Here is a 12254-nt window from a genome sequence, read left to right on the forward strand (position 1 = left end):
TGTTGATCTTATAGAATAACAAAGTTGGAAGGGACCTTGAAGGTCTTCTAGTCTAATTATTGATTTTATTGTTGTGGTAACTAGTATCAATAGCATCTTCAGGGAGAATCCCATGTAAAATGCAGTGGACCAAGTGTGAAGTTATCAAACGTTGAATGCTTATAATTAGGCCATTGATGTTTAACTAAAACACCAGTCCCAGTTTGAATTGATGAAAACTGAGACAGAGGCCATACATATTATAGCTATCAAAGTTACTGTTGAAAAGGGTCATAGAAGTCTGATGTTAATATATACTCTGTTCAGCAGTGTTGAGTAATCCTCCACATCCAGAAGACGTCAGATTTGGGATTACAACTCTAAATGCATAATACTTTTAATTTGAATTTCCTTATAGTTTACAGATCAGCATCACTTCTACTTGGCTTTAGACAATCGGATGATTGTGGAAATGCTTCGAACTGAGTTGGCTTATCTAACTTCCCGTTGGCGAATGACTGGAAGACCAACTCTTACTTTCCCAGTCACTAATACAATGCTTGGTTAGTAAGAAAACTTATTTGGTATTTTTATAAAAGTTTAAGCTCATATCATATGAAATATTAGCATTTTAATTTCAAGCAATGTTCCCTGCTTGATACCAACATGAAGACACAAAGTAATAAATTATTATCTTTGGAAATATTGCTTTACTATTGAAAATAAAATTGATTTTGTTATGGAGTGCTGTTAGTCTGGATTTCTGAAGAAGAAACAGTTTAAAATAATATAATTAACAGAAATAAAATACTCATTGCAAATAATTTAGCATAATGCTGTGTAAAGTGACTTATTGTCTCCTTGACAAAAAACTGGGAAACAGGATTTTCTTCATCAAAGCAAAGAGGCAATATGATTTGCTTCAATAAAGCACTCTGTGTTGCCTTAAAATATTCTCTTTTATCTCTGGTACTGAAAAGGTTAGAAAAAGTGTTTGAACATTTACTGATTTCACAACTTAACTTTGGATTTCAACAAGGCTAGAGGAAAGAGCTGTAAGTTTTTTCAGCTGCACTGACTGAAGCCAGATTAAAACTCTACTGTGCGCTGGAGGAAAATGTAGGAAGAGTTGCTGATCTTCCAGTATGTTTTTTAGTGTTCTCCAGCAGTGCTCATCAAAGCCAGATAAGGTTTCTATGTGAGTGATGTGCATGTGCAAAAACCTCCTTTGGTTTTCCCAAGAAGACTTCTGCAATGCTTTGAAAGGTGCTTTTGTTTTAACAAAGATACCAGAACAGATATTGCCTCATATGATCTCCTTATTCCTAAGAGCAAAGGGAAAATGTCATATTGCTTTAGTTTGCAGACCCTGCTCAACATCTTTGGCGTTTGGGTAAGGCAGCATATTTCACAAGATAATTTAGTACATGCTATATAAAGAAATATTTATCTTTTAAATAATCTACCAGTCATTTGTACTGAACGGCTTCTAGTTTCAGTATTATGAGTGATGTAGAAAAGTGTCACTATTTTCTTATAATGCATAATTTTATAATATCTCCTTATAAGTGTCTTTTCTCTAAACTAAGCAATCCCAGCTGTTGCATTCTGTCATACTGTATATCAGCTCCCTGATTATCTTGATTATCTTCTCCATCTTCTCCAATTCCACAGTATTTCTTTTGATAACCAGAAACATACTATCAGATGTCTTTTGGCACCATTTCCAATTAACACACTTTATTAAAAGTCATAAGCTTTTGTGACTATAGGTCATTTATGTAGCTCATGAAAGATATGACCTTTAATAAAATTTGTTAGTTGAAAAGTGCTGCCAGGCTCTTGATTATCTTGGCACCATAGATTAATATGGCTGGTCTCCTATAATGTCAGAAATATATATGGTCTCTAGATGTTGTCAGATATACATATTTGTATATGTTCATGTTGATTTTTATCCCTTTTTGAATGACCCCAGCATGGTTTTTGTCTCCTTTAAAGCACATTGTGTAAATAATTTTATCAAACTATCTACAATGAACCCAAGATATGCAGTATAGGATTTGAATAATTTTTGCAGTGAGTTATGATATACAGTACATGATAGTCCCTCCTCCCACTCTTGGGAAAATCCATAGTCCGATTGAGCTCAAGCTTTCAGCTCTCATGCTTAACATATATGTAATATGTTTCTGTACGGTGAATAAAATTGCTTACAAATGGCATGTTGCTGCTTTTCTTCATCTGTGAAGGGAAGACTCAAAATAATATAGGTTAGGTGCTGCTTAAACCAACATTTTTCATACCGGATTTTCTTTTTAAGTGAATCATAAGTGAAAGATATTTCTCCAAAATATATGTAAGTATGTGTTTGTTGGTTTATTTATTTATTGTTTTAGTTGATGATGGGACTGATATTGATTCTGCAATTCTTGCCACCATAAGAAAGCTTGGAGATGGATATTTTGGAGGAGCAAGGTGAGCATTATATGCATTACAAGTAACTGAGACAGTTCCTTTTTCCTATTTTCTATTATTGGGTAAAACTTTTCTGCCTTGTTTTTTTTCTGATTGGATTTTACCGTACAATTTGTATTAATGCTGGATTGTTTGTATTTACATTTGCTACTTTAGTAGTCGGTATATTTTAAAATACTTTTTAAGTTCCAGAAATTCACTATAAAAGGGGTTAATGAATAATTTAGGTGCGGGTCTGATACAAAGTTTGGAAATATAAGTTAATGCAAGGACATAAGTTAGATGACTCTATAAAGTGAAAAAGAAAATGCAATGATGATGGGCATCTTTATTTTCCTGACCATCTGGCTAAAGAACAGTATATCTTAATATGATTGTTTATCATATTTTATGTGATTCGATTAATTATGAAAAACCCATTACTTATCAATTGTTGAACAGTGTGTTACTTAGGAATCTCTTTTAAACAGTATGCATATATGTACTGTATATATGTGTGTATCTGCATGTGTATGTGTGTTTGTACATGTGCACAGGTGTGTGTGTGTGTGTGTGTGTGTGTGTGTGTGTGTGTGTGTGTGTGTAACAAATATATATTCTTCCTCTTCAATCTGTTCTTTTCCAGAGTGAAGTTGGGCAAACTTTCGGACTTTCTGACCACTTCATTCTATACAAACCTAAGTTTCTTGGATCCTGATTGTGACAGCAAGCTATTTGATGATGAGAGTGAAGGCTACTCTAGCCCTGAAAGTGGCTATGAACTAGAAGATTATGCAGACTTCTGTGATAAGGGTAATGATACCTTTTCCTTTTATTTGCAAATAGTAACCAAGAGCCATTTTGGTCACATTTGATGAATGCCCCCTTTCTGGATATGTAGTTAGAGTAATCATGCCTTAGTGAGTATTATGAGATGTTCTAAATTGAGATTATGTGGATGAGAGTTCAGGAGCTATAGTAAGTACAAAATGCATACACTGGATTGTTTTCTGATATGAGTCTGTTGACTATATTATGTTAATAAACTGTCAATTTATTTCTGACTGTAACTTGAGATAAACTTATAAATCCTCAGATGGTTTGGAGACAGATAATACCCCTAAATGCACCCCCCGCCCCCCAAATCTCTCAAATGAATCTGTAACCAAGATCTACTCGAAAGGATCAAGAAAGGCTTTATTAGCATAAAGATGGAAAAACTTTTCTCTAGGATGACACCAGTGGAAAAAATCTTTCTGAGGAATTCATAGAGGTTCTTTCATTTGATTTTAAAAGATAAGTTAAAACAAGTTATATGAATAAAATAAGTTAATAATAAAATAAGTTATATGAATTATACTATAATTACCTCAATTCTTTGTTATTTTAAAATACGTTTTTTCTGTTTTAATTTTTTTCAAGCTTTGTTAAAAATTTAAATTAAGTCCATGCCAGGCCAAAAAGCAACTTGGAAATAATTTGATAAGTAATATTAATAAAAAGGGAAAAGCTACAAAAATAATATTAGAAAATACATTTCAGCATGTAAGGTTGTGTGGTTTGTTCAAAGTTGCTTAAGTTGTTTAACTGCAGACGGACTGGATGTCTGGATATTTTGAAAGATAATTTGGGACTTAATGGATAGCAGAATAGTTGAAGAGGCTATCTATTTATGAAAAACGGAGGCTGGAAAAGTTAGAAAAATATAAAAATCTTAAATATTGAGAGTATACGCAATCACTAATTTTAATATCTTATGTGTGTATTCATAAAGTCTGAAGATTTATTTATTAAATGTATATGCCATCAATCTCCTCGATATGGCAATTGAAATCAGAATGCTACATAGAACAAAAGTTCTTGCCTTGCTCAAAGATGTACAGGTAGTCCTTGAGTGACCATTTGAAGTTACAACAGCACTGAAAAAAGTGACTTATGACTCTTTTTCACATTTATGACTGTTGCAGAATCCCTGTGATCATGTTGGACACTTGGCAACTGCTTCATATTTATGATGGTTGTAGTATCCCTACAACCATCATAATGGTTGTACGGACACTTGATTACCTTTTGTGACCTTCTGACAAGCAAAGTCAATGGGGAAGCCAGATTCTGTGATTTGCTGCTGTGATTTGCTTAACAACTGTGACAGGAAAGGTTGTAATAAGGGGCAAAACTCACTTAACAAATGTCATGCTTAGCAATAGAAATTTTTGGGCTCAAAAGTCAAAGACTACCTGTGTATGACAAAATATAAGGTTAATTAGGCAGAGGCATAAGTGCTTTACTTAAACAGCTTTTCTTTGAATATTTCTTGACAGAAAGCCACGATGAACTGGACCAGTACATAAACAGTATGTTACAGAGCACTGCTCTGAAATCATACTTACCTTCACTCACAAAAGACACAGGCTCATCCTACGTGTTTAGTGCTGCTCATTCTACTAGAGAAATACTATCAATCATGGCCAAGGTTAAGGGACTGGATGTTCCAAGTAAGTTTTTATAACACTTTAAATCTATACCATTTAACAGATGGAATGCCTGTAAATGCTGACGTCTTGCTACTGCAAAAATCTGAAATATACTTATTTCAATAAGATTAGAGGACATTTTATGAAAAATAAGACTTTATTTTCATGTATCTGTAGGAATAGTTAATAGAACAGACAGTATCATGATACATACCTATCAGGAAATTTGCCTAGTTGGTCACAAATTGTTAGAAAAAAGTGTCACTGTTAAGTACAGACAGAAATAAGAATCCAACATTTGGTGAGTTCTGTATTCACAGATTAATAGAGCAGGTTGTGAATCATGTTATTTTAAGCAACAAAATACAGGTAGTCATCAACTTACAACCACAATTGGGTCTCACAATTGTGAGACATTTGTTAAGCAAAGTTTGCCTCATTTTACAACTTTTCTTGCCTCAGTTGTTAAGTGAATCACTGCAGTTGTTAAGTTAGTAATCTGGTTGTTGTCAATTTGGCTTCCCCCTTGACTTTTCTTCTCAGAAGGTTGCAAAAGAAGATCACATGATTTTGGGATACAGCAATGGTCATAAATATGAACCAGCTGCAAAGCATCTGAATTTTGATCACATGATCATATGGATGCTGAAAATGTTGTAACTATGAAAAACAGTCATAAGTCATTTTTTTCAATGCCAATTGTAACTTTGAACAGTCACTAAGTGAACGTTGTAAGTTGAGGACCACCTGTACATTGTGATAAAGGTGGAGAAAGAAAAATTTCAACTAATTAAACATTCAGAAATATTTCCTCTGATTATTTTGACTACAGACAAAGATTTCCTGGTTAGGTAAGTTCTTTATTTATGAAGTGCTAAAATTTAAAATTAAAGGGAAAATCAGGACAAAATTGAGCACAAACTATAACAATTCCTAGTTCAATATTTGTGAAATTATATGGCTCTGTTAGTAAATAAAACTGCCATGATTTACCACTTTGAGAAAGCCAGGGACAAATGAACCTCTAGAATTGGCACTCCTTCCGTTTCCTTTTCTCTTCAGCAGTTTCTCACTCCAAGTTCCTTGAATCTGAGGAGAGAATGTGAGTTATAATTTGGGTAATTTAACATGTAAAATTTAAAAAGCAAATATCAGTTTAGAATTTGTTATGAATCACAGTTTCTGGCCTGAATAACATGGTATGTCAGAATCTGTGACAGTAAGCTAAGGACATAAAAGTCCTAGACAAATCTGCAGGTGCAACCTTGTACATTCTTATATCACATAGGGACATGAAATAATCATGTCCATACATTTCATACATTTAGGAATTAACATTTTGGCTATTATTGCTAATTATTGCTATTATGCTAATACAGGAATATTGTCATGTTAATATATCTTTCTGGATTTGAACTTAAGTGATAGCATATTTTTTTCTCTAGGCAGAACAACATTGATAATAATTTAAATAGAAGTTACAGATATGTGTAACCAAACTTTAATTCATCCAGCTTTTCTTTTTATGAAAACTACTTTAGAAAAGACAATATATTCTCCTCTTTCAATAATGCAAACTACTCCATAACAAGCCAGCTTTTCTTGTAAATGGTATTTGGAGTTTCTTTAAACTCATTTTCCTTATATTGTCTAATTGATCCTCAGTATCATTTATATTTTGATTTCCAGCAACATTTGGATTTGTACAGTAGCAGATCTCTAAAACGTTTTTACATTATTTTTTCCCAGATGTTTCAATGACCTTGCCTACAAAGGTTTTAAACACTCATCGGAAATCTTTGAACCTAGTTGACTCCCCTCATCCACAAATGGGTCAAGTAAGCAGTTCTATTATTTTCTTTTGGAAAATATTGTACTTACCAATTATATAAATTACTGTAATTCATTTATCAAAGTCAAAGATGTACAATTAGAACAAAGATAGAGTTTCACACAGCAGCTGTAAGTTTAAATTTAATGGCTTTAAGAAAGGATAGGATGGAGAAATGTTTGTTTGATAAACTATTTTATGTTTTGATTATATCCTCTTTCTCTGGCCCCACTCAGATATGGGACCTAATCATATAAAAATAGTGAGGTAGCCCATGATGCCAAAAGGGAACCACTTTTGCTAGGTAGCTTTATGTGGCATTTGAGTGCCATTTTATGAATGCATAAGTAATGGATAATCGGAATAGTGACTATTCAATCTGATTATCATTATTCATACTAAAATATAAGTAAAACAAAATAAAATTATTATGCCAATTACTGGTCAGTCATGATTTAATAATATGTTAAGAACTGCTATTTGATACCAGCTATTGGAATCTGGCAATAATAGTGGAGGATGTTAGGAATCAGATACAGAAATACAGCCTTTAAATTGTACATCTCTGCTATTTTGGAGGTTGTCTTTCAAAATTTATGTTCTTTTATGTCTCAACTGACTGGAACTTAATTGCCAATGTTTATCTTATAAAATCTAACTAGTCTTAGTTTCATAGCATCAATGTATATACCAAGTTTTCAGACACACATCAGCTAACCCACGTTGTTTTTTGAGTCAGTAAAAATACATGTGTAATTTGTGATTTACAAGGGATTTTATTTTTTTTAAAAAAGTTGGTGTGACCCGAGGTTTTTTAAACAAATAGGGAATAATAGAGAAACATATTAGATATCTGATCATTATAGGAATGCTTAAATATATTACACTCATGACTAATGAGCACTCATGACTAATATTCTACCATGTATCCTTATATATTTGACTTTTGTCATTTGGGGGGTTTGAATAAATTTTTATTTGATTTGGAAAATCAAATAATTTTATTTGGAAAATTAATCTACAAAACTCCAAAAAATGTTTTGTACTTTGTTTTGATTAATAGGAATGTAAGACTGCTCTTCATTTGCCCAAGGATGCTCATGGTGATTTGGATTGTGAGAAATTAATTGGGCAGCTAACAGAATGCCCTACATTACATGACCAGGCTGATATATTATACGTCTTATATCTAATAAAGTAAGTTTCCTTTTCTGTCCTGTTGGCAGTTAATTTATTTTTAAAAATGATGTTCCAGAAAACTAAATATTCAGCTGTACTAATTTTTATGTAAGGTTGCCATTTGTTTCTATCATGCTTGAAATTCTAATCTTGAAATTCCTGTTAATATTGATTATTTTACTTCCAGTTAACAATGTCCTTGACTTTGCTTGTCAAAAATCACAAAAGATGATCACACGATCCCTTTTTAACCATTATAAATATGAGCCAGTTACTAAGAGACTGAATTTTGGTCATGTGACCATGAGGACCTGCAAGTGTGAACATGGTCCCAAGTCACTTTTTTCAGTACCATTATAACTTCAAACAGTAACTAAATGAACTGTTATAAGTTGAGGACTACCTGTACAAGAGAACTATTTGAACAGCAACAAACAGTGATCGATCTCTCTCTCCTCCCTCCCTCCTTGTCTCTCTGTCTCTCCATGTGTGTGTGTGTGTCTATTTGTTTCTCTCTGTCTCTCTCATGGGAGTTACATAGTAACCATGTTGACTAGTGTCCATTTCCCCAGAGCCAACTGAGTCAGTAAACAAGGACTACCTATAATTCCTTTAAAAAAAAAAAAAGGACATATAACCATCATGATACTTTTTTGTTTTGTAAGAGGTCTTGATTGGGAAACACAGCTCTATGGCCAGTCTGGAGTCACAGTTCATTGCCTCCTCAACGAACTGTACAGCAAAGCAGGTGTAAACCAAGAATGGGGGCTCATCCGTTATATTTCTGGCATATTGAAAAAGAAAGTTGAAGTCCTGGCTGAGGTATGCATCAAATAAATTGTTTCCATTTCAGTTTCTCTCAACCTTGAAAAGCAATTTTAAAAAAAGATTGCCCATGTTGCATGCACTCAGGTCCTACAGAGAATCCCTGTTCAAATGGCCAGAAGTAGTTTTTTTTTTTAATAGACCGTATTTTTCGGTCTATAAGAAACACTTTTTCCACCCAAAAAGGGTGGAAATGTCTGTGTGTCTTATAGAGCAAATGTTGCTGAAGCCCCGCCCACCCGCCGGCCCTCACCCTTCGGCCTCTGCCTCCCACCAATTTGCCTCCTTGCAGCAAACAGCAAAAAGCCTGGTCAGCTTCAGCACAGCCTTATTTAGCATGAGCAACTGTTTGGTGGTTGGATCAGCCTCCCAGAATACCGACGATCAGCTTTTCTGGGCTGCGGGGATCGCCATCGCAATCGCTGCCTCCATGTGCCCCATTTTCGGCCTCCACATGTCCTGTTTTCAGCCTGTTCCAGGCGGTGGGAATTTCCACCACTTCCTATTGCCACCAATCCAAGGAGGCAAATTGCTGGGAGGCAGAAGCAGATTTTTTTTTCCTTATTTTTCTCCCTAAAAGCTAGGTGTGTCTTATATTCCGGAGCATCTTATAGTCTGAAAAATATGGGTATTTTCTTTGGGGTTGGTTTGCTCTGAAACACTTGTCCCTGGGATAAAAATATTCTCCTGGCCTTCCAGAAACTTATGAAACCTGGTTGCTCTAGAAGACATGTGGAATTTAAGTACCATAGAGCTTGTAGTTCCAGAAATATTTATGTTGTATGACATAAGCCAGGGGTGTCAAACTCAATTTCATTGAAGGCCACATCGGGATTGGGTTTGACCTTGGAGGGCCAGCAGAGGCATGGCCATGGGGTGTGTGGCCATGGTGGGAGTGACAAGGGATCACATCTCTGCAGACATAGTTTTATAAATTTACAAAAATAGGGAGGTGTACATTTCTGTGATTTTGTTTTTTTAATACTTGATCTACTTGATCACCTTATGAGAGAGAGAGAGAGAGACCACATTAAGAAACTGACTCCATAGGAAGACTAGAACTACAAAATTGTTGACATAGGCTACAGTAGCAGAATCCTGCAAGACTGAAAGATAAAGTATTTTACTTTTCCTCCCTTTTATAACCTTCTGGGCCTGTTTTGGGCCTGGAAGGCCTCCCGCAGCACTTCGGAGGAAGGCTTCCTGGAGAAATCCAGAGGCCTGGAAGGCTTCCTGGAGAAATCCAGAGGCCAAAAGTTGTTGTGGGGGTGCGCACGCACCCTGCCCGTGCCCCATTTTTCCTAGCAGAGGCACCACGGGACAGTCCTTTGCTATTTCAAGACCAGCCCTCCAGGCCAGATCTAAGCACCCCACAGGCCAGATGTGGCCTGCAGGCCTTGAGTTTGACACCCCTGACATAAGCCCTGTGCAGGTATTTGGCAGCATATGAATTCAAATAACTTTCTTAAAATCTAGGTGCCCATGTAGCTTCTCCATAATGACCGAGCATACTGAACTGCCTTTTAGATCATTCCAGAAGTAAGCTCCCAAAGTATGTTTGAACACTGATTTTCCAGATACTGCATCATCTGAGAAGCTCACATTAGTAGAGCAAAAATTCTATAATGCTTGTTTCTCACTTGCAAGGGAACAGGAAAGCATGTTCCTGTGCATACTTCTCCAGTAGGTCTAACTTCATAAAGAACAAAAACCTGCATTTGGTTGCTTCTTTTGCTGGACCTCCCTACAAAACATTGAGAGATAACCTTATTGTGTTTTTCTATATCAGATTCAGATATAGAAGAATTTGGATTTGACAGTGATATGGAATGACTGAACCAATTTTTCAAAATTTAAGTGTAATGCACTTGCTACTTATTTAATAATTTGAACTTTCTCCTTTCCTTTGTTGTGTGCCAGGCCTGTACAGATCTTTTATCCCACCAGAAGCAACTTACAGTTGGCCTCCCGCCTGAGCCCCGTGAAAAAACAATTACAGCGTATGTGAATCTCTTTATCTTAAACCAATGTCTTATTTTTCATACTTCTTGACAGCTTTATGCTAAGATTTTTAAAAAGTACTTTTAGTAGTAAAAGTATTAATTGGGAAACATGAGTCATATCTGAGATCATACAGGATCTTAGCCAGTTTGTTAAAATATATAATAGCAAAACTGCTCTTTTTCATTAGCAATACCACTGTTGTAATTTGCAAGTCATTTAGAGGACCAAAAGACTAAAACCAAGCAATACAGCCTGCCATGCTAGCCTTCTAATAAAAATTACAGTCTTGGGAGAATAATTTATCAAGCTAAGCTTGAAAAATAGCTATAGAGTCACTGACAGAGTTTTACTTATGCCTTTAATTAAATTCAATTTCTGTAGGCCTTTGCCTCCTGAAAAGCTGACTGAATTAATATATGAAGCCTGTGGCCAGGATATCAGCATTGCAGTCCTCACACAGGTAATATGAAAGAAAAAATAAAAAAAGAAATTATTTTATTATTGCTATTGTGTATCGTGTGTGATAGCGATCTCTAAAATCAATTCTTCTCTTCCGCAACCCTGACAGGAAATTATAGTGTACCTGGCCATGTATGTCCGGTCACAACCCAGTCTCTTTGCAGAAATGCTCAGACTCCGCATTGGGCTCATTATTCAAGTGATGGCCACAGAACTTGCTCGCAACTTGAATTGTTCGGGTAAAGCTACTTTCTCTTTCCTATTATTCTGGAATAAAAGAGGGGGTTTTAAGTGTATTTCAGAGGTGAGAAGATGGATGGCAATAGCAGTTTTGCATATAATAAGTATAACGAAAAGGAGTAAAACATAATTAAGGAAATAAAGCACTTCCAAAACAAGAGGAAATTATGGGTAAAGGTCAGTAGTAAGCATGTTAAGGGAGTAATACACTCATAGGTAATACCGTATTTACCGGGCTATAAGCTGCTACTTTTTTCCCACGCTTTGAACCCTGCGGCTTGTACAACAATGTGGCTTATCTATAGATTTTTCTTCGCTAACTGCTATCAGGGGGCGCAAAAACATGATAGACGCAAGAGGTCAATGCAAAGAAGAAGACGCTACCGGTAGTTTTTGGCACACTCGACGTAAGCAGCACGACACGCATGAACGCAAAATATTTTTCACACCCTCATGATGGAAACTACACGAAGAAAAGCATATGATGCAAGTTGCTTTAAGTTGAAAGCAATCGATCTGTCTATCCAGGAAGGAAATAGAGCTGCTGCACGTAAGCTTGGCGTTAATGAATCAATGGTGAGACGTTGGAGATGTCTGGCCGCATGCAAAGAGCATTCTTCTCTTTCTGTGTAAATATCTCATTTCATAACGTATATATCTGTGGCTTATAGTCTGGTGCGGCTAATATATGTAAAATATTTTTTTCTTTTAAAATTTAGTGGGTGCGGCTTATATTCCGATGTGTTCTATAGTCCGGTAAATACAGTAGATAGTTTTTATTTTTGTCAGCTAACACTGTTAATTAA

At 35.4% G+C, this 12254-nt stretch overlaps 1 protein-coding gene across 12 annotated transcripts in view; it reads left to right on the forward strand.

The window, feature by feature from the left end:
* The window catches only part of PHKA2 (phosphorylase kinase regulatory subunit alpha 2), a 106098-nt gene that overhangs the window by 36915 nt on the left and 56929 nt on the right, over positions 1–12254 (forward strand). For all 12 annotated transcript variants that reach the window (XR_003375342.2, XR_015744532.1, XR_015744533.1 and 9 more), the window contains exons 17-26: positions 398–542; positions 2379–2457; positions 3083–3249; positions 4758–4931; positions 6660–6748; positions 7805–7938; positions 8586–8742; positions 10666–10745; positions 11131–11209; positions 11318–11447. Coding sequence is in view for 8 of the 12 variants with exons in the window: in XM_026714293.2 (XP_026570078.1) it covers positions 398–542; positions 2379–2457; positions 3083–3249; positions 4758–4931; positions 6660–6748; positions 7805–7938; positions 8586–8742; positions 10666–10745; positions 11131–11209; positions 11318–11447 (1234 nt within the window). In the remaining 4 variants the exon portion in view is untranslated. The remainder of the gene's footprint in view (positions 1–397; positions 543–2378; positions 2458–3082; positions 3250–4757; positions 4932–6659; positions 6749–7804; positions 7939–8585; positions 8743–10665; positions 10746–11130; positions 11210–11317; positions 11448–12254) is intronic.

The sequence above is a fragment of the Pseudonaja textilis genome, chromosome 8 (genome assembly GCF_049901715.1).
Source record: "Pseudonaja textilis isolate UNSWEBS1 chromosome 8, rPseTex1.2, whole genome shotgun sequence".
Taxonomy (NCBI): Eukaryota; Metazoa; Chordata; class Lepidosauria; order Squamata; family Elapidae; genus Pseudonaja; species Pseudonaja textilis.